General features: G+C 40.1%; 2 protein-coding genes across 3 annotated transcripts; both read left to right on the forward strand.

The window, feature by feature from the left end:
- The first annotated feature begins 837 nt into the window (after positions 1-837).
- On the forward strand, positions 838-8,507 carry sqor (sulfide quinone oxidoreductase). The gene is made up of 10 exons (XM_085462139.1): positions 838-1,009; positions 1,632-1,836; positions 2,015-2,185; positions 2,318-2,371; positions 2,476-2,670; positions 2,796-3,005; positions 3,201-3,384; positions 6,626-6,693; positions 6,813-6,991; positions 7,078-8,507. Exons 2-10 carry the CDS (start codon positions 1,639-1,641, stop codon positions 7,133-7,135), a joined length of 1,317 nt encoding a protein of 438 aa, XP_085318265.1. The 5' UTR covers positions 838-1,009; positions 1,632-1,638; the 3' UTR covers positions 7,136-8,507.
- Positions 8,508-8,908: 401 nt separating this feature from the next.
- ctdspl2a (CTD (carboxy-terminal domain, RNA polymerase II, polypeptide A) small phosphatase like 2a) lies at positions 8,909-21,672 on the forward strand. Of its 2 annotated transcripts, none has more exons than XM_085462140.1 (13): positions 8,909-9,239; positions 11,256-11,467; positions 13,713-13,848; positions 14,021-14,167; positions 14,355-14,594; positions 14,737-14,830; positions 15,340-15,451; positions 15,566-15,652; positions 15,756-15,818; positions 15,916-15,995; positions 17,787-17,913; positions 18,060-18,155; positions 20,417-21,672. In XM_085462140.1, the coding sequence occupies exons 2-13, from the start codon at positions 11,279-11,281 to the stop codon at positions 20,480-20,482; spliced, it is 1,437 nt and encodes a 478-aa protein (XP_085318266.1). In that variant the 5' UTR covers positions 8,909-9,239; positions 11,256-11,278; the 3' UTR covers positions 20,483-21,672. The 2 variants fall into 2 exon arrangements, with proteins under 2 accessions (XP_085318266.1, XP_085318267.1); XM_085462141.1 differs by lacking the exon at positions 8,909-9,239 and adding an exon at positions 9,349-10,077.
- The last annotated feature ends 414 nt before the right edge of the window (positions 21,673-22,086 follow it).

Here is a 22,086-nt window from a genome sequence, read left to right on the forward strand (position 1 = left end):
TAGCATATGAACTCCATACAACACTCCTTAAAAGAGTGAAGCGAACGCTGAAAATTACAAGTGAACTTTCATCATTTAAACTTTGGACTGGTTTATAGACACATGGTCCAAAAGCAGATGGTACATGGGGGTGACATCTGAAGCAGTAAAACCAGTTTGATGAATACAAAACAAGCACAGTCATGATGATAATGCTGAAAACTTTTCGTTGTAGGCTTTTTGCACCAAATTTAACCTTTATATAAACATAACCCTCCAGCTTATACGTTTTATCTGCTGAGCAGTTTACGTGATAAGAATCTGCGGGCGTGCACACAGGAAAATGACCAGCCATAAACAACAAACCTACAGCATGTTGATGGTTTAAAGGGCAAACTCGTATAGTACTACTAGAAGCCTACAGTAACAGAGATGTCACAGATGACTTTATTAATAATAAAAGCATTCTCGCACATCACGTAACAAATACATTGCTGGTCCATCACCGGCTCAACGGGTAGCACGTACAAGTCACAGTTTGTACCGTAAATAGTGCTTTCCCGGCCGACTACGTGCAGGCGGGGCGGGCATGTCCCCAACCCGCCCACACTGAGGTGCTTTCAGGCCAAAGTTAGTAAAGTAGAGTGTCAGATTTCGACAGCACAGGAAAACAATGTAACACTTAAAAAAAGTCTAAACTTTTGGGATATACGTTACCCCGTTTGCCAAAATACCCACAATAATCTATTCTGATGCATTTAGTTTAATTAGGCTACAGTGGCTGTAGAAGCTAACACTAGAGTTTTAAACTGACGGTTAAAAAAAGTCGATTGTGATTGGTGACTCGCCTGGAGTGGGCGGGACCGGAGGTGCCAACTGCAATTGGGCAGCGGGTAGGGCTTGAAAGCGGCACTGGTACCTTCTTCACTGAGAGGAAATTAGAAATTAGGTCAGACGGACTTGTTCCCAGCCTAAGAGCATTCCGCCTAAACGGACATTAACACGGAAGGTTGACAGCGCTCCTGCTGAGGTAGGCCTGTGCTTATTGACGTACTTGTGTACCTGAGCACCACGTTATCAGCTCTCTGTCTGTGTTGGTATGATTGTGCGGGTGCCAGCTTGTTACGCAGCATGCAACAGCAGCAGCACTGCCTTGAGTTCAGACTGTGCTTGGACCCGGATAGATGACACCTGTGTTCACGTTTGTTTTGGCGTAACAGCTCTGAGGTGGTGGTGCAGTGTACAGCTTCTTTGGACCTGTTACTTTAAAGCACCGTTAAATGTTATGGTATCGCACACTGTGTGGGGTTTTTTGTTTGTTTGTTTGTTTATGTTTGTTTGTGTGGCCTGGTGGGCTCCTGTGTTACAATACTTGTGGGTAGAACCACAGATAAAACCCACAAAATCAAAATCATGACCTCACACTAGATATTTGGGCTGATTAGCAAATAACAAATAATGATCAGACATGTGATGAGAGTTTGAAATCCTGCTTGTTTTATTTCCACCAGCCATTCCTGTATCCGGCTAAGCTCTTTATTTTCTAGCTAATGGGAAACAGCAAAGCAGAAAGTAGAGATTGTCATGTTTTTGCACTAACCCCAGACAGTGTAGCTGAGGCTGATCTAAAACGACCTGTGTTTATGGTTCAGACACAGGATGGCTGCACTGCGTCATCTCAAGCAGTGCCACCCGAGGGGCATTGCTATCTCTCAGTTTCACACAAGCAGCCCTGCCTCTGCCAAACAGCATTACAAAATGCTTGTGCTGGGAGGAGGAACTGGCGGTATCGCAATGAGCTCCCGGATGAAGAGGCTGGTGGGAGCAGAGAATGTAGCTTTGGTGGAGCCCAGCGAGGTAAGGACACACTAGAGGATCACAGTAACCCAGCACCCACTGCAGATTTAGGCTTTCATTCATTTCATCCGTGACTTCCTGTTTACATTTCTGTGCTTCAAACCTTGAAAGGAAACTTGCACGCAAGCTTGTGTCAACAAAGTTTTTTTTTTTATTAAAAAAAAAAAGTGTTTTTCAGATCCACTACTATCAGCCAATATGGACCCTGGTTGGTGCTGGTGCAAAGACTGTAGCGTCCTCAAGCCGTCCCACTGCGAGTCTTATGCCATCTGGAGTGAAATGGGTGAAATCTAAGGTTCAGGAAATTAACCCAGAGACAAATACTGTACGCACAGCTGACGGGACTGAAGTAAGTTTGCAACAGGAAACTGTAAAGTTATAAAATGGCTTAAAAACACGTGATCTGTCTCTGTGTGTGTAAGAGAGAGAGAAGCTGAATATTATTTTAAAGACCTGACATAAACTCGTTTTCTCCCTACAGATCTCGTATGAATATTTGATTGTGGCGCTTGGTTTAGAGCTCCATTATGAGAAGGTGAAATCACAGGGTTTTTTTTCCCATTTGTTTAATCAGCCTCTGCCAATTTACATCTTAAGAGATTTATACTCATACTTTTTTGCTGTTGTTTTTACTTGTAGATCAAAGGACTCCCAGAGGGGTTTGAGCACCCAAAAATTGGCTCTAACTACTCTGTCCAAACTGTGGAGAAAACGTGGAAAGCATTGCAGGATTTCAAAGAGGGCAATGCTGTGTTCACTTTCCCAAATACTCCTGTGAAATGTGCTGGAGCGCCACAAAAGATCATGTACCTGTCAGACGCCTACCTCAGGAAGGTACTTGAATCTTTGAGATCTATTCAAGAGACAAAAAATCAAATGTGATTTTTTTTTTTTTTTTTTTTTTTTCCCCCCAAATTTGATGAGTGGTTTTTGTTTTGTTTTTTCTGCTTCAACTGAAGACGGGCAAAAGGGCAAAAGCCAATGTGATCTATAACACATCATTGCCTGTGATCTTTGGGGTAAAGAAATACGCTGACTCACTGTGGGAGATTGTGAAAAAGCGTGACCTACAGATTAACCTGAGGCACAACCTGATTGAAGTGCGCGCAGATAAGCAAGAAGCTGTGTTTGAAAATCTTGACAAACCAGGGGAAACCAAAGTTATCGAGGTAACTGTAACAGCAACTTTCACTTTTGTTTCATGTATAAATGTTCTTTTTAAGTACTGATAAAAAGGGTGTTTGTTTGGGGGGGTTACAACCTTTTAGGCTACACATTTTCTCTTTTTGCATCTTAATATATAAAATATTTGAAAAAGAAACCCCAGAATAACCAGAATTTTTTTAAATTAATTTTTTTTTAAGTATGAAATGCTTCATGTTACACCACCAATGGGACCCAGCTCGGTGATTAAAGGCAGTCCGCTGGCCGACGAGATCGGCTGGTTGGATCTGAACAAAGAAACTCTCCAACATACCAAGTATCCAAACGTGTTTGGGATCGGAGACTGCACCAACCTTCCCACATCCAAAACCGGAGCGGCTGTCGGTAAGTGTGTTGTGCACTTAGGTTGATCGTTGCGCCGAGTGAAGTCTGGAAAACTCTGCTCATTCATTCCACAGCTTCCTCTTGTGTGACCTGCTTGGACTTTTGGTTGGGTTTTTGCATTTTTATTATTTTTTTTTAAAGCTACTATCTGCTGTATTACACAATCATTTGTTGGAACAAGACTATAAAACACCACCACACCCAGTGAATTTGTTTCTGTGGGGACATTGCTTGTTTTAGTAGGTTGGTCAGTGTGTCAGGTATCGTTTTGTGAGTTTGATTGGATCCTTACATTTCACAAAGAAGGTTTTCTTTTTTGTTTTGTTTTTTTGGTTGTATTTGGCATGAACAGATAGTACAAGCTTTAATCCTGCACAGTTGGCTAATTTTGGATTTCCTGTGTCGTTGCAGCCAGTGCAATCATTGTTAATAATAAACTACATTTCAAGCAATTCAGCGCAGACTTTAGATCATCCTGCCACGGTCACACGCGATAAAAGGATTACGTGAACAGATGTTCTCGGGTGTTTTAAGCCCACGTTTGGACTGGACTAATCAGGCAGAGTCGGACATGTCCTGAAGCCACTCCAGATTTGTCTTGTTTGTATCATTCAGGGCATTGTCGTGCAGAAACTTGACTCTTCATCTTAGTGTTCGGTTGCTGTGCTCTGGAACTGGTTTTGGCTGCTTTCCTTCCTTCAGCTCCAACCAGGCTGAGACGTGCTGGCATTAAGGCTGATATGAGTCGGTGATGAGCAGCGGCCGAGTGTTAAATACATGGTCTGTTCACTTCTGACTGGATAGTTCAGTTTGGAGTTCTTTAAAAGCTCTATGGCATACTTTACAAAGCTGTCTAATGGCTTTTTACTGAGAGTCACTTCTGTGTAGCTGGGGTACTATACTGTTGTCCTTCTGGAAGGTTTTCCTGTGAAGAGCATTTCTGTTAAAGTGATGTTTGAATCCATAACAGAGGAGTGTCCTGCTTTGTTGCTCAGCCAACTTTACCAATAGAGTTCTACAAAGAGTTCCTCTGTTTTTGTCGTGTGTGTGTGTGTGTGTGTGTGTGTGTGTGTGTGTGTGTGTGTGTGTGTGTGTGTGTGTGTGTGTGTGTGTGTGTGTAAAACATGTTTTTGCTTAGTCATGGTGGGGTATGCAGCCTGAAGCGAGTGTATACCTTTGTAAATGTATCGCTCACTGCTTTTCTTTTTTCAGTCTAGAGGATGTGGCTGTTTTTAGCCCCTCTAACAGTTGTAGTGTTGACATTATCTGCCGGTCAGTCCATCTGTCTGTCCTTGGGTGAAGTTTGATCTGGAGGGAAGTGTGTCGGTAAAATGCTACACAAGGTGAACAAGTTTCATATTTATAGTTAAATCTTAGGTTCAGAGCCACTGCGTTTCTGGGAACGTGATCTAGTGAATATGAATCTACTCTATGCTGTCTTCTGGGTGTACAGGTCGAAGGCATACACAATGGACGCACTTGAACAACAGATCACTAACTATAAATGCTTCAGATTTTGCTGTAGTCTTCTTTAGGATAAGAGCTCAAAACTTTCATCGCTGTTTGCTTAATTTGGAACAGTAACTGCTGTAAGCATCTCTGGCTTCTGATTGGTTCAGATGTTTTAACAAGCTGCCTGAACTTGTTAAATTTAGTTGAGGCTAATGAAGTCAGAGAGCACAGTAGCCTTACATGCTGCTTGCTATGTTTGAAATCTTTTATTCTTCTGCCACATTTCTTATTTTGTAACAAAGACCTCCGAACGCCTCAGAGTTGAGACTTTGACTCGTGGCCTGCCCACTTTGCATCGCCACAGGTCATTATGCCTTGATGTCAACTAAATGTTCTTGACTCTCTGATGTAATCACTTCCTGTGTGTACTTCACTTCAGGCTTTAATTCCCATTTAAGAAATGGACCCACCCTCAAGTTGCTTAATAGCTGAATAGTCCCCGTATATCGTTCCCTATAAGCTTCTATGGCAGTAAGAAACATAGTTTTAAATGGTTCTTTGTAGTATTATCACTTTGACTTTCAGATCAAACTATTAAGGAGAGGTCAAAAGTGACATATTTTAAGTCTTTATACAGTAGGGTTCTATATATCAATAATGCACACCAAATTGTAAGAATCATAGATTCTAGATTTTAAGGCATTTTATCAATTTTCAACCAATAAATCACTGAGAACCTTCACAGACAATAAATCATTAAGTTGACCTTAGTGGATGGAAGCAAAATTTTAATGGTTTGTTAACATGACCCCACTCTACACCCCTACAAAGTTTTATCAGAATACATTCAAAACCTTTCTGAGCTAATGTGTTTACAGACAGACTGATAACACGCAAAGGTTCTACCGAGAAAAATAACCTCATTGATGAAGGTAAAAACCAAGAGTAAAACTCACAGCTATGTTTAACAGTCAGGGTAAAAGCATTTCCACACACAAAGTGTAACGCAAAATCAAGCGATTCTGACTAAATGGCTGTGTAGCTTTAAGAAAACCACGTATGACTGGGGGACCTTCAGTTTGCAAATCAGAATAGAGGTTGGACTCTAGAGCAATGGGCAAGGCCCAGGTGGTCTGAACTGGATTTGCCCTGATCCAGAGCAACAGGTATGACAGGGTAAGGAGATCGGTGGATGAAGTGATTCACTTATCTTGTTTGGTGCCTGCTGTAAAAGTCCGTGGGGGCAGTGTGGTGATCTGGGGTTGCTTCAGTTGGTCAGTTTCAGCAACATTGTGTGTCCCAAAGTAAAGACTGAATGACCAGGCTTTTCCATCAATGGCATATTTTCTTCTACATACTTAAAAATGGAAACAATTTATTTGGCTCAAATTGTAGAACAGTGGTTGAGGGAGCATGAGACATTGTTTGCCCTGGATTGGCCACAACAAAGTCTAGATGTTCAGGATGTGCTGGAGAACAGTTTAATCCCATCATCAATGGAAGCTCTTTACAAAAAAAGGAATGTAACTCTGGATGGAAATGAATGTTGTGGTGTTGCACAAGCTTATCAGAGCTAAAGATAGTCCAACAAAATGTGACTTTTGTTTTTGGTTGAGCTTTGTATTTGTCAGTATGTGCAGGTCACCTCAATGATGGTGTGCATTTTAGGACCTACAACAGCTTCCAGCAAACTTGACCAAGATAAACATGCTGGTGTAATTCAGTTTATCGAATAAGGACCTGTTGGATATAAGCAGAATTTAAACTCTTTTTGTTTGTTTGTTTTTAGCGGCACAGTCTGCCGTCTTGAGCCGAACTATCAGCAAAATATTGAAAAAAGAAAAACCAGATAAGAAGGTAAGTGTGACAGCTATGATTCATGTGTTTAATTTTCTATATGGTAAAGCTGCTTCTTAGGAAATACGTCTACTGAAAAACACACAAACTGATAATCTGTCCTTTTCTTGTTTATTTAGTATGATGGGTATACTTCATGTCCCTTGGTCACAAGCTACAACACAGTAATCCTGGCAGAGTTCGACTACAACGGACAACCGCTGGAAACGTTCCCCTTCAACCAAGCCAAGGAGAGGCGATTAATGTACCACATGAAAACAGATGTGATGCCTCACCTCTATTGGCATGGGCTTCTTAGGTATGTTTACAGTTAATTAACAGCAGTTAATTAGCAGCAGTTAAGCCGCTACAACAACAGCTTTGTCTTTATTTGTCTCACGACAGGGGGCTGTGGGGCGGACCGGGACCTTACAGGAAAATCATGCATCTTGGGATGAAATGAAACCTCATCTTCAGTTTGAATCTGAAAGGAAATTCATTGTGTAATCATCTACCCAAGGGTGCACACGCATATGGATAAAGGAGTAATGTGAATGTTTTGAACATCATGATTAATCGGTCTCACAGAAAAGCTCATTTAAGTAGCGTTTTTGATATTACTGTGGAATTAAACGACTGGAATGATGGAGTGGGTCTAAACTGCTCATAGATCAGCTGTTTTTTTGTTGTTGTTTTTTTTTGTGGGTTTTTTTGTTTGTTTTTTGGGGTTTTTTGTTTTGGGGTTTGTTTGTTTTTTTTGTTTATTGGTACTTTTGACAGCCCAATGAATGGCCGGTCGAGATGCTTTCATAAGCCAGAGATGGGGCTTTTATAGGGACCGAGAACAAAAGTTTGTAGAACACTCTTACTCCACACCTCTGGTGTTTTGTTTTGTTGTTGTTTTGTTTTTTTCAGTTATAGTTGGTCGGCATTGGCAAATTTTATATAGTGACATTAAAAAACCAACTCTAAATTCAGATTATTTCAGGGTAGCCTTTAAGCACAGCATATAAATATTACTCTTTCCTAGATTGCTACATTTAAAACCGTGCACATGTGTACAGTTTAGTCATTGTGCGTGAGATGTGTTCAAGTCTTTGGCTTTATTTAGAGTTTTAAACTAATCAAGCTACCACACATTGTGTAGGATTTGCCATTTGGGGTGTTTGAACATTAACATGCAGGCTACAACAAGTGCTTTTTCTTGCATTTAGACGTCAGTGTCTGAAGTAGAGTTTTGTACATGATGATGATATTTTTTTATTTTTTTTATTTTTTTATTTTTTTTTTTTTAATTAGTTCTCAACTGAGGCGAAAACATCTTGGTGGCTGTACAGTCAACGCTAGCTTCATTGTATTAAAACAAAAAAAAAAAATCCTATAATCATTAAAATGACTGAAGCTTATGAAACCTCACGTCAGACTGTTATTGCAGGATAATATGAAACAACAAATGAATTGTTTTGTTATTGCATTAATTATTACTTTATAAAATTACAGTATTGGACTTTAATGAGCAGCTTTGATTTGAAATGGTTAAATCTGAAAAGCGGTTTTCAGACACGGGAGGGAGGCCAAAATTTAATTGCACACTTGTGTAAAATTGCCCGTATGTCCTCTGAAATAAGAATATGATAGGCTCTCAGAGGAAGACACTTTCGATAGCACTTTTGCATAATCTGAATCATCTGTTTTACCTGATCACTATCAATAGACTTTGATGTGTACTTGTATAAAAGTTGGATTTAATTTGCAAAATCCAGAGACCTGGGTCACTGGATTCAAACAGACTACTCTTTATTCTTCTCTCTGCATATTAAAGGTCATCAGCAGGACTACACTTGTTATTGCAAACTGGCAGAATATGTCTTCAGTTCGTGATCACCTTTCCAGCAGCAGTTTAATGTCAACGTTAAAAACATCAATAAATGTCGGAAACCTGCAGGGATATTTAAATGACTGTCTCGGATTTGGTTAAATGCTAAGTTTAATTCACTTTCATCCCCCCCCCCCCCCCCCCCCAAACAAGAGATGATCTAAATTTGACTAAAAGCTGAGCCTGCTTTTAGTCCAATTATACAGTATAATGTGGAGAAGCTGCTTTTGTTTTGAGATTTTGTTTTTTGCTTGCAAGATTTTTGAAAGTCTTAAAACGTCTGAACCATCCTGGCCACTGTCCTACAAAAAATGCCAATTTGCAGTCCAAACGTTCAGATTCGGCTTAATTAATACAGGATTCTTGCAGTCGCACAACAGCACCAGCAGGGATAAAATGTGACGGAGAGCCCGGGTCCAGCTGCGCACATACTAAAGCCATTTTCCTGTTGACTGCGCTCGCCACGTTGGTTCACCTACGTGTGTGTCACATTCTTCTGCGCACCGCAACGTTATGTTTGTGATGAGGCGGGAAATGGCGTCCGCAGACATGGTCGATCTGTGACTAGCTACTGAGCGACGGACACAGCTGGCGGCAACAACCACGGCCCGATCTTTGTCCGTGGCCGCCACGGTCGTGGCCGAGAGCTGACAACGCTGCGGGACGTTTTGAAGAGCTTCCTAGATCATCGGTAAGCATCGAACAACGTCAACATGTAAACAAAAAGGCTTGTCCCCCCCCCGTGAAAGCCCGACTCCTGCTAGCTAGCAGCTAACGTTGGCTACCGAAGGGGGCGTAGTCTCAATTGCTAAAGATGGTTACGGGAGCGAACAAAATGACGCGTTAGCCACAGCGAAGTTTGCTTTAATTACCTTTATTTCACTGAAGGATTAAAGAGTAATTTCCATATTACCTATAGATATGCTGTCGGAAGACACACTAGAGGAGTTTTTTGAAGCGGAGGGAGTAATGTCACGAAATGGCTTTTGCTGCCTTTGGCGTTTTGTTAGCTTGCAAGCTAACTATAGTTTGGTTAACGTTAGCCACAGAACCCACTGACAGACAGCGCCTGTTTTATGCTAGCATTAACAACAGTTCTGTTAAGCCTACAGGTGTCAGTTCTGACTACGTAAAGTCGGCGGTGGGCCAAATAATGCGGGGCATCAGCGTCAGAGCGGTGTTGTCTGTGTAGTATTGATGCTAAATGTCAGCGGTTGGCTAACGTTAGCGGTAGCTGACGTCGTTGGCGTTAAGGCAGCCCGTCTGATGTTACATAACGTTAGACAGCGGTGCTGTTTGCTGTCAGATCTCATTCAGCAACAACTTGGCAAACATATATAAACACAAAGCCTATCCTCTAAGCAGCAGCTAACCTCGGATAACTCGAAAGCTTCATATTTTTGCTAACTTCTGCTGTTTACCACCCACTCCGCTGACCGGTCCGGCTTACACGAATTTTTTGTTTTCATAACTTTTCTTTCATTTATACCGGAGTCGAGTGGCCGTGACAGCTAAAAAAAAAGGCAAAGGTATGTGTTTCATCTGAACTAATTTGATGAGCTTCCTTAAGTTACTCAATTGTCTGCACACATTTTGACTAGATTGGTGGTGAAGTGTCCATAAATCGTGGGTTTTCGTTGCACAGCTTTAGCACGCCAATAAAAACGCATTTGACTGTATCTGCGAAGGGAGACAGAATGAGGATGTGAAAACTGTAAACATAAATAAATACAACTTTAGGAACTTGCTTCTTTGCTATAGTAAACTAGAACCACACACAGTCATGTCAACGTATGTGACCTGTATTTACACGTATTTCATAAAACAAGAATTTGCGTTGGAAACTGAGGGGAATTTAGAAGCTGCATCAGTGTTTTTCGTGCATTTAAAAAAAAAAAAAAAACCAAAAAAAAAACCTGAAACACATTAAAGAGGTTTTTGGGTAGAGCTTAAAAAAGATGGTTAGCTTTGTGGTGTATTTTTATTTTTTTAGTATTATTTTGTTTAGAAAATAAGCAAGAAAGAACATAGATGAAGTAACTCAGTCTTAGCCCTTGCTGTACTTGCATAGTAACGCCCAAAGGCCAATTTTTTTTATTTTTTTTTTTATTTTTAAGCCAGGAAAAACCCTGACACAGTTTGTCTGCCGAAGAGAGAAGTTGCTATATCCTGCTCAGCACAAGTCCTTGTCAGGATAAGAAATGTTTGCTTTGTGTTTATGTAAAAAGTCTTGTCTTGTATGATATTGGCTGGGCAGCAGATCTGAAAACCTATCAGGATTTTTAGGCACATGGTTGGAGAGGAACTTGTGCAATTTCCTGCTGTTTCTGACCTTTTGGTAAACAAAAGCCCTTTTGATACTCAAGTAAATTAAAACACCTTTTTTACAAATTAAAAAAACAATTTAAAATAGTGATAATTTTTATGTTTTTATCACAGTCTAGGTTTTTTGAGGGGGTTTTCTTGGGGGGGGGGGGGGGGTAGAGTTTCATGTACTTGAGTGTAACTTGCATTTTTGGTCATAAGTAATGGGGACATGCACGATTCCTGTCAGAGCGGCAAAGCACTTTTTTTTTTTTTTTTACCATTTATGGATGGATTGTGTTTACTGTTATAACACAAAGGATTGAGTGTCTACCCTTTGTGTTTGAAGTGCAGTGTCAAAACCGCTCAGTCGACTTAACTCCATCTTTTCCTTCCTTGTCAGATTTTTCTATGTGACGTTGGTACATGATGAAGCTGAGAGTGCGTAAAGCTCCTCAGCAGCCGAGCGTAGGCCATCAAACCCACCCGTCCCAGGCCAAAAGGAAACACTGTGAAGTGGAGCCATCGCCGGTGAGAGGTCGAGGCAAAATGCAGAAGAATGAGACAGGCCTGTTCTCCACTATCAAGAAATTCATTCGTGGAAATGCAGTCAAGGTAAGCACAGCTTTTTTTTTTTTTTTTTTTTTTTTTTTTTATGTGCTTCATTCTGTGCTTCATAGTACGGCGCAAGAACACACACAGCTACTTAAAAAAACAAACCAAAAAGCTGATAAAGGGAAGCTGTGTCACGCATGTAACTGTTAGTAGTGTTTTTAGACATCGAAACAGCAGGTTTACAATTATTTTAAGTCTGACTCAAATTACTGATGTCCACACAAAAGTTAGATATTTTTGTCTTAGACTGCCGAAACCTCCTATAGGCTTCAGTGGGTTCGTTAATTTTTTCCACGTTGTTTAGTTTTACAGTTTCCACATAGTGCTAGTTTGCTTGGTTTTTATTTGTTTTTTTTAGTTTTCATTGTAAATTTTTGTTAATATAACACAGGTGATGAATGTCAGGGGCAAGATCTAAAAAGTTCAGAATAGGGATTATAATACAAGCACAGCGTTCATGCTATGCAGGCATGTCAGCCTTAATAAACACATACACTAATGCATCCTAAGGTGTATATTAGTTCTACACAGCCAGGTTTTCTTTGTGTCTGCTGGCTTAACAATACCTTAAACCCCAATCAGAGATAAACTTAAGCTTTCTGCTTGCACGCTCACGTAAAAGGGGCGGCGTTTGCCCACATCGTTTGACTCTTCTGCACAAAAATGGTTCGATTTAGCACCACTCATTCCAATCAGAGACATTTTACTCTGTAAAAAAACATGACAATATCACAGTAAAATGCAACACTGCTGCTTACAGGAATACAAGAAAATGCAATGCTGCAGAAAATCCCCAGATCTACTGAGTTCATGATCATTATTAGCATACTGTGGAGTAAAGTAAACATGTTAATATCTTTGCTGTTTTTTTATTTCCGACCAAGCAGCCACACATTAGAGCTTGAAACCTTTAAAATGCATCTATTAAAGCATCAGAGGTTACTCTGTGTGTTTGACTCTGACTCTGTCTCACAACCTAATAAATTAGACTTGGAAATCAGTTTAGTTTGCCACCAGATTAAAGTGAAATCAATTTTATTGATTGAATAGATATCCTGTTTGATAAACGGCCTAATAATGTAACCATAATCAGTTTTCTGGTCTGTGTTCTAGTAACTGAAGTTCCAGCAGTGTAAAACAGGTAGAACAGAATGTAAAAAAAAAAAAAACATGTAGACATTTTCTGCATCACCAGCTGCATGCAAATGCAGTGACAATGTCACACATTCATTTCAAAGGAGGGCTTCATTTAGTGGTGTTGGGACAGTTTGACTTAACAAGTTGCATTGAGTTGAGTGTTCTCCTTTTTCCTGTCAGTCAAAGCACTTTGCACACTCTGTTTTTACCCCTCAGCCATAAAAAGGTCCATGGGGTTTTGTTGTCTCCCTACTTGGCAGACAAAACTCTGTGTGTGGCATGTGCTCACGCAGGTTTGTGAAAGTGATAACTTGATAATGTGCCATTCATACCATAGGTGCATCTACTATGTTTGAATTTCAGTGATCTCAACCTCAAGGTCAGAGGTCACTGGGAGTTTGATTTATAAGTGCATCTACTAGGAAGCTGAGGGGTAGCACTGGCAGCTGCCAGTATTGTTATCATTGTTATGTCCTTAGAGGGGTACTACAAAGCAAGTTTAGTGGGTTAGTGAGGTATGTCAGTGCACTGACTTTTAACAGATCATCCTTCAGTTTTCTTCCATTTATTTGATTCATAGTGGTGAGGCAGACTTGAGGCTATCGTAGAGGTCATGGGGTAGAGATGGAGTGTACTCTCGACAGGTTGCCTGTCTATTGCAGGGTTGACCCACACAACCATTGACAGTCACACTCAAACCTGCAGCCAATTTGGAATCACCATTTAACCTAACATGAATGTTTTTGGATTGTGGGGGGAGGCTAGAGTACCCCGAGAGAGCCCACGCAGACACAGAAAAGGCCCCGGGCGGCCAGTGGATTCAAATCTAGAACCTTCTTGTTACGAGGTGGCAGTGCTAACCACTGAGCACCGTTCCGCCCCAGAACAGAAGTCACATTTTTAATCAAATGTCATCACATGCTTGTAAAACATCCACATTGAGAAATTAAAGATGCGCTTTCTGTGGTAATGTCATGGCAACTGCTTTCAGTGCTGCTAAATATATTTTGCATTGCAACATGTTAGCGATTTGCACACTGAAGAAGTTAAAGCTGTGGAAAAATGTCAATTATGTACATTTGTAACTGTGTGTGTCGTTTCTTTTTAGGTGGAGCAGGATATTCCTGCCAAGCGGAGTCGTATTGATTGTAATCCCGACGGTGATCTCATTACTTCAACACCACAGACTAGAGGCCTCTCTAATAAATCCGTATCCAGAGTTTGCCGGAAAAGTCCAAATAAAGGTATGACAGACCAGTCTATAGAAGCTGACCATAACAATTCGCATATCTTTCATGTATATTCTGCAGTTTTATAGCTCTGTCTTAAGAACCCTAAAAATTTTACAATAGTGTCAACAAACTAAAACCATGTCCTTTTTCCCCCTCCTTTTTTTTTTCTTCTTTTCTTCAAAAGACACCATGACCTGCCATAGTAAACCAATTAAACCAAATGGTAAACTGGAGGCCCCCGTCGACTCAACGAGCAGCCCACCACGCACCACCCTCCTTGGAACCATCTTCTCCCCAGTCTTCAACTTTTTCTCACCAGCAACTAAAACTGGTAAGAAAGTCCACAAGTATTCTGTAGCCGATCCACAGGTAATTTAGGCTGAATTAATAAATAATAAATAAATGATAACAAACAATCATGCTGAAATATCATAAACTGAATGGTTTTAGGGGTTTTTTCTGAAGAACCAGCGATATATGACTGAAAGCCACATCTTATTTGTATTCCCTCTGTTAAGCCACTCCTGGCTCTGATTCTCCCGGCCAAGCCATGGAGGCAGAGGAAATCATGAAACAGCTGGACATCGAGCAGGCTGAAGAGATGCCGAGCAGCACTCTCACATCCACCCTCACATCCACCGAGGGCATCGCTCCGTGTCACACTGCTCCGATTTTACCACAGAGGCTCCACATTACCTCCGATACAACCATAGAAGAAGGAGAGATCGTCACTGAAACTGACATGCCCCCATTAACAGGTACGACCACGCACGTTAGGCCTAATCCTCCTTGAATTTAAAACTTAATTCACATAAACAAGGACAACTTCACAGTAGAGGCTTGTTATTTCTCAGAATCATTGCATTTGAATTTCTCTTAAATCTTATGTGTCTCTGTCAGCTCCTGGGTGTATGCCAGATGGCAGCTATCCACACTCATTACCTGCAGTTCCAGCAGAACCCTCATACGATGAGGACTGGGAAGTTTTCGACCCGTAAGTTAATCAATTTTTTTTTTCTTTTTTTAAAACAAACTCTAAATTTAATATAAATCCTTTCAGTGTTAATTAAGTAAACATTAATAGACTTGGTGCTAATAGAATAAGTGCTGCATTGTTGTTAAATTTGAGCTTGCACTTTGCGCAGCAAACCCTGTCTTTGTTGAGTTTTGTGGTGTGATTCCACTTGAAATCACATTCAAGGTGACTTTGTATGCTGGTGTTGAGCTTGTTGTGAAACTTTCAGCCACCAGGTGGCAGCAAAACCACACTTTTAAGTCTGTGCATCGCTCTGCGTTTACTTCACTGGAGGATACTGTTTGCTCATCCCCGATTCCCCCAGTGAAGATTAAATATTCTCTTTGTTTTCCTTTATTTTTTTTATCCAACATCTATAAAAGAAACAGTAAATAAGTTATATTACTATCAAAGGTTCAACTGGGACATTTAAATACTTGTGATTTTTGACTGTTGATATATTTCCTTTTGGTTTCTTTAAATTCGAGGTACTTCTTCATCAAGCACGTGCCTCCGCTGACAGAAGAGCAGTTAACACGCAAACCGGCGCTGCCTTTAAAAACACGCAGCACACCAGAGTTTTCTCTTGTCCTTGATCTGGTAAGCAGCAAAATGTCCCTTATGCTTTCATCTCAAAATAAAATAAAAAAAAGACTCAAATTAAAGACAACAATAAAATAAAAATAATTTGTTTTTTTCTTCTCTTGCTTCCAGGATGAAACTCTGGTTCATTGTAGTTTGAATGAGCTCGAAGATGCAGCTCTGACATTCCCCGTGCTTTTTCAAGATGTAATATACCAGGTACAGGTTCAGCATCATTCCCCAGTTTAAGAGACTCACTTTTTATGGCTGTTCCTAAACCTTCTGTCTCTTGATCTATTTTTTCTTTTTTTCAAACCTGCAGGTGTATGTTCGGTTGAGGCCCTTTTTCAGAGAGTTTCTCGAGCGCATGTCTCAGTTGTACGAGGTAAGAGGCATCTTTTGTTAGAGTGCGTACGTTTGTTTAGTCTGGCCTCCTCTCAGATTCAGTATTAGTCATTTATTGCTGTCCATTAAAATTTCAGATTATTCTCTTCACTGCTTCAAAGAAGGTCTATGCTGACAAGTTGCTCAACATCCTGGATCCGAAAAAACAGTTAGTAAGGTCAGTGGGAACGTGCATCCAAAGATGAACTCTGCCTGCTTTGTAAGATGTCTGGTAGCTGTAGAGTAAGAGAGGAAATGAACAGGATACAAACCTGTATTCATTCCATCAGAGTTCACCAGCTTTATTCTGTAGTCATCCTTAGGAGAAGATCCAAGATGAACATTTAAAATATCGCTCTTGACACAGGGAAAAAAAAAAAGGAACTTCCTTGATTTTTATACCAGGTGTACTATCCAGTATTCAAGTTCTTCGTGTTTCCTTTTCCAGTAAAACTAACAGCAGGTTTTCTTTACTGGAAAAGCCATAAAGCTCCTCCCCCTTCCTGATTGTGTTGATTTTGTAAACAAATCCTTTGAAGATTTGTGTTTGGACTTCTCAGCAAGCTCCGTTGTTGTTTAGAAGAGGTTCAGTTTATCAGGCAACCAGCTTGGTTGTGTGTCGCTCCTAAGCAGAGCCTATGCACAGCTCTGGAGAGTCATGAGGGGGAAAAAATCAGTATTCCCCAACTAGTAAGGCTTCTGGCTGTTTCGTGTGTCTGAACGGCAGCAAAACTTTGAGCTCCGATCTTTACATCCTCTAATTGCACCTACACCGCAGCTAAAGCCACTCTTTTATTAGCACTTGCTCCGACCCAGCCAGTCAGGATGCTGATTAAACAAGGACCTAAACCTAAAAAAGCCAGAAAGGATGTATCAGATGACGATGTTAGCAACGAACTCCAAACCGAGAAGATGGAAGAAGCTAGCGCCCAACAGACCAAGACTAGTGTTCTGACTGCAATTGAGTTGCAAGTGATTATTGGGGTTGCTGGTAGTCGCTGGAAAAACAGTTGCTTAAGGTCCAGTCACACAGGTTTGCAGAGTGGTTAGTAACTCCCTGGCAACAACCTGTTGCTAGCATAAATGTGCATTCCCCAACTGATTGGCAAAACCCTCTTTGTGATTGCTTTGGCAGCTGCAGTTGTAGTTTGCATGGAAGTTATGGACCTCTCTACAAATGCTGTTCAGCAGCTCTGCTGGCTGTAGTGAAGCTGTGAAAAGTGTAACACAAACCAGAAATTGAGATCATGTTGCCTTCAAAATAAAAGTTTGAAGGCAATGTTGCCTGTAGCACTGAGCCACAAATCATATTTTAAAGACTTTCTCCAATTCTAGTTAGTGTTGCACTTTTCACCATTTTGCTATTGCTGGACTTGCTTGGACTAAATCTCTTTTTTGCAAATATTATGTATCAAAATAGTGTCTTGTCAATCACGAGTTGTTAGCCAGTAAGCATGCAGTTTCCCAGTCATACCCACCTTGCATTGGTATTTTGGCAAACTGATGGTGGGTGTCATTCATTTATTTATTTATGATTAATATTTGAAGGTCATCACTTGCACATAAACATGCAGCTTATATCATTTTTCTCACTCATTCAAGCACAACCAGCATTACTGATTTGGTCCTCTCAGCGTGTCCAGTGTTTCATGAATATATTATTCTGAAAGCACCATTCACTCCCTTTTCATTGTTTCAAACAAACCAATCTGAAATGCCTGTCGGGACGCTTGCATTTGTTTTTGGGGTTTTTTGGGTTGTTTTTTTTTTTCATGAAACATTTATTAATTTCTTTTCCTTCTGTCACCTTACCGCCAACCTCGGGACAAATGCACAGTGTAAATCATTTGACCCTTTGAATTTTTCTGTAAGCATCATTAACTTCACCAGAGCTCTTCTTCCTTTGGTGTTATTTTCTCGGAATAAATCTGTCATGCTGCATTTTTCTTTTTTGCTTTCTTTCTTTTAGACATAGACTATTTCGTGAGCACTGTGTGTGCGTTCAAGGAAATTACATTAAAGACCTAAACATTCTCGGGCGGGATCTTTCCAAAACTGTAATAATCGACAACTCACCCCAAGCCTTTGCTTATCAGGTAAAGTTCTTACACCAGAAATTATTTTATTATTAGTTGTTTATTTGTTTTTTGTTTTTTTTAAATGAATGAATTCATTTTAAACTGCACTTTTATCCATGATTTTGTGTCACATTGATCTAAACACGCGTTTTTGTTTCTTTCAGCTTTCCAATGGAATCCCCATTGAGAGCTGGTTTGTGGATAGAAATGACAACGAGCTTCTAAAGCTTATTCCTTTCCTCGAGAAACTTGTGGAGCTGGTATGTACTTGGACTTGTAAATATTTGCATCTGTGCATTCACACCAGTGGAAAATAACCACAGCTGGCAGTCTGCTGTCACTGTTCCACCCACTCTTCACCACACGCAGAGTTAGCTGTGTAATAAACTTACCAGTTTTATATTTAGTGTTGCTAATAGAGAACATATAAACAAATATGTGTAAATTATTTAAACAAACCAGTTAAGTTTCTTACTTTGCTACTGATTCATTTAACTGAGTTTCAGTCTGTATATCTGCATTGGTTCATGGTTTGAAAACCACTGCACTGTACCAACAAAATGCTGCGTATGGCTGCTGAAATCGCAAATTTTGATTGGCTAGAAAGCTGTAGTCTAACTCTTGGTTAGATAACAGCTGTCAGTCAGCTGTCAATGGCTTAATTTGGTGCCAGGTTTAGTTTTGTGACCAATGCATTTAACCACAAAAAAGGGAAGTGTCAACTCAGTCAACAACGCTCACATTTTAATATTAGATTTTTTTTCAAAGCTTTGTAAGTGTATAAACCCAGTCAGCAAAGAGAAGGTGGTCTGAGAGGAAGTGCAACCAAAAAAGAGCAGAAAGTAAAATGGTGCAGAGAAGTTTTAGGTAATGTGAGTAAAGCAGAGGAAGACAGACGTGAGAGGCAAACATTGCTATTAACACAGCACTGTGTAACATTAACTCTGCTGGATTGACATGCTCAGTAATATCATGATTAGAGCTGGGCAATAAAACGATAACATTATCATGCAAAAGGTTTACTCAATAGTGATATCAAACATGGTCGGTATAAAATCGATAGAGCTCACTCCATCCATGTTTTGACGGACAACACAAAAGGCCATTGACAATAAGTAGTGCCAAGACAGTCATGTGGGTAGAATAACATCAAAGCCACACAGGTTGGGTTGACGTACACGGGGTAGGAGAGACAGCCGGCAGCAGCACATGAGCTTATATTTGGGCTGCTACACGCATTGCGCTAAAAGCTCGGGCAAGGTAAAAGACGACATGGCAACAGAAAATGAAAACTCAGAACAGAGTAGTGTGCGCTCCAACACTGCAAACTGTGTTGAAAGCAGGTTTCCACAAAGGCCAGGTGACAAGGCATGATGCCAGTAAGCAGAGTCGAAAATGTCAGATTTAAGAAGCTGATTAGAGAAACTGAGCCTGTTACCAACTTCGTGGCTATAAACGTTTCTCTCAGACGACTTTATCCTGCTACATGTGGAGAGAAGAGGGAGAGATGAACAGCTTTTTACTACCACAGCGGATTAGTGGTGGAACGAGTCACACATCTGATCCATGACTGAGGTCTAAGGAGCTTGGAAAGAAAAAAGTGTCTGGACTTCTTTAAGTTGCTTGAAGACGTTTCACCTAGCCCCACCTTATCCTGTAATTTACTGAGGTCAGATGGCCCAGGCTGTGAGTGGGCATTAAAGCGTCTGGCGTCTCATTAGGGGGTCCATTGTCCCTCTTCAGGGGGACACTCCCACAGGGCTTAAATCTGGGACTCTCCACCATTTGACCCTAGAACTGAAGAAGCTTCTTGGATGAGAGGTGAAACGTCTTCAAGCAACTTAAAGAACTCCAGACGCTTTTTTCTTTCCAAGCTCCTTAGACTACAATGACCTGGATGACTGAGAAGCTTCACAGACATCCATGACTGAGACTCCCATTGATACAAAAGTAGAACACAATTGAGTGTTAGTTTTGCTTATGTTCTCCTTTTATGTATATTTGAAAGTTTTTAAAAATTTGTACTGATATGTTTAGTATTTTCTGTTTGTGGAGTTAAAATGCTTTACCTCTATACTGTATTTATTAAATTTTTTGTTGTAATAGCTGCTTTATTTTTTTGGACCTGACCAAAGAATTTAGTGTTGCAGTTCGTTTTTGTTCTTCTGTAACACTTGAAGGTTTTTCCTTGTCAGAAAACCCATGTCACATATTTAAAATACAATTGCACAATGTAGCAGCGCATTTATCATGTTCAACGGCTCAACCGTAAATTTTAACATCTCATTTTGGTGTAAAAGGGAACCTTTGAACTTTACGGAAGTAGGGATTTTAATTTTAACGTGATATCAGTATCAACTGAAAATATTAGCAGCCCAGCTCTAAACACATTGCATTTAGTGAAAGTTTGTCTTTACTTGTTTCTCGTGCAGAGAAGAAGACATCCTGAATGTGTGATCAAAATGAAATTTTAATAATTTACAGTTTTTAAATCAGTCTCACCTTGTCTGTCTCGTCCCAGAATGAAGACGTCAGACCGCACATCCGAGAGCGGTTTCGTTTGCACGACCTCCTCCCTCCAGACTGAGGTGCTAATGTTCATTTACAAGATCGCAGTGGAAGAAGGAAAAAAAACAAACGGACTCATAGAAGGATGTCTTCAGTGGATTCAGCTCTGAATGGCAGTGTTACATACACAACATTGCCATTATTATAATTTTTTTAAGTCGTACAAAAAAAAAAGAAAAAATGAAAATTATGCTCGAGTCCACAAAAAAAGTCCTGGATGTTTCTCCACACACACACACACACGCACACACAGTGAAGGCAGACTCAGAGCAGAGGTTTCTTAGCTCACTTGTTTTCAGTGCGACCTTGCAGACGGCCTCCTGGAAGGTATTTTGTCATTTGACAAAACTGAATGTCACAGTGTTGGATTACAAGGACATTGTTGGTTTCCTCCTGACCTCCAGTGGCCAGTCAAACCTGTAAAATATTCACTCTATTTGCCTGTAAATATATGTACATAATTGTTTTGTTTTTTTGTTTGTTTGTTTTTCTCTGAGGTTTTTAAGTCCTTTTAGTTTCACTTCAGATTTTAGTATGTACTCTGACTCGGTTGCTTTTTTCTTTTTTAACTGATAAAATGTTGTTTTGTTTGAACTTGTTGATAAGCAGCTGCTTTTCTGTTGTATGCCTGCATAATTCCTGTGATGCTTTACTCCATTACATGCAGTCGTCTCTTATAAGGTGCAGTTTAAAAAAAAAAAAAGAAGAAGAAGAAAAGAAATGAGTGTCTTTGGGAGGAAAAATTTTTCTGAAATAATATTTTAAAGCTATGAAATGTAAGATAGACTAGGGTCTCAAATGAATACCAACCCATAATGGCAGAATCTTAATTTTGGAGATTTTTATTTAAGAGTCCGCTTCTGGTTGCGACATTTTGATCGTCCTCTTTGACAGGAGGGGTGGGTGGGAGGGTGGGGTTCAGGCATCTTGCACTTTGACATCCAGCCCTTTGTAAGTTGATGTAAACTCTTGTCACTTTTCTACACAGATGTGTATCGCCTAAATTTGTTATGTGGGGGAAAAATGAAATTGTAGCACCAGCAAATTGCCAACATGTTTGCTTTGAATCTTCTTTTCCAAGACGTCTTGTATGTGGGATCTTTGATGTAGGAGTCACGAGTTTTATTGACTTATTGAATGATCACTCCTGGTGTATTCAGTGTTACTCAATGGTTTCCTTGAAAATAAATACATTTTTATACGACACAAGGCTTCCTAGCAGTAACTGAGATTTTAGTTTGTTCAGCAACACTTTTTTTTTAAAGATTTATTTTTAAAGTGAAGACAGCTTGCAGGATTATGCAAATTGATACAGAGGTGGACGAGTGAATGTGGAGATGCTCCTCTGGGATCAGTGCAACAGGAAAGAGGAGCAGGAGTTCTTTGGTTTGCTTTTTCTGATCAAAGCATCATTTTGATACTTAAAACTTTTTTCTTTTTTTTAATTTAAACTTTATTTTGTTTCCTAGACCTCATCAGATGACATAACCTTCAATGTTTTTGAAGGTTATGGGGACTAGACGGGGCATATTTATCCTATATGGGCTTCTCTCCTTTGGCTATGTCAACGACTAAGCAGTAGGACATGAGGACTAATGTGTAAAAAGATTTAATTGAATAATT

This window comes from Copadichromis virginalis, linkage group LG7 (genome assembly GCF_057382275.1).
Source record: "Copadichromis virginalis isolate Kocher_CV1m ecotype Utaka linkage group LG7, C_Virginalis_male_GT1.1, whole genome shotgun sequence".
In the NCBI taxonomy this organism is placed as follows: domain Eukaryota; kingdom Metazoa; phylum Chordata; class Actinopteri; order Cichliformes; family Cichlidae; genus Copadichromis; species Copadichromis virginalis.

What these genes read in the sequence shown, in the direction of transcription:
- sqor (XM_085462139.1), top strand. Translation starts at nt 1,639, where the DNA reads ATGGCTGCACTGCGTCATCTCAAGCAGTGCCACCCGAGGGGCATTGCT. An exon ending in CTTTGGTGGAGCCCAGCGAG is followed by an intron (nt 1,837 to 2,014) that starts GTAAGGACACAC and finishes AGTGTTTTTCAG; the next exon opens with ATCCACTACTATCAGCCAAT. An exon ending in TATTGGCATGGGCTTCTTAG is followed by an intron (nt 6,992 to 7,077) that starts GTATGTTTACAG and finishes GTCTCACGACAG; the next exon opens with GGGGCTGTGGGGCGGACCGG.
- ctdspl2a (XM_085462140.1), top strand. Translation starts at nt 11,279, where the DNA reads ATGATGAAGCTGAGAGTGCGTAAAGCTCCTCAGCAGCCGAGCGTAGGC. An exon ending in CTCACCAGCAACTAAAACTG is followed by an intron (nt 14,168 to 14,354) that starts GTAAGAAAGTCC and finishes CCCTCTGTTAAG; the next exon opens with CCACTCCTGGCTCTGATTCT. An exon ending in TGACATGCCCCCATTAACAG is followed by an intron (nt 14,595 to 14,736) that starts GTACGACCACGC and finishes TGTCTCTGTCAG; the next exon opens with CTCCTGGGTGTATGCCAGAT.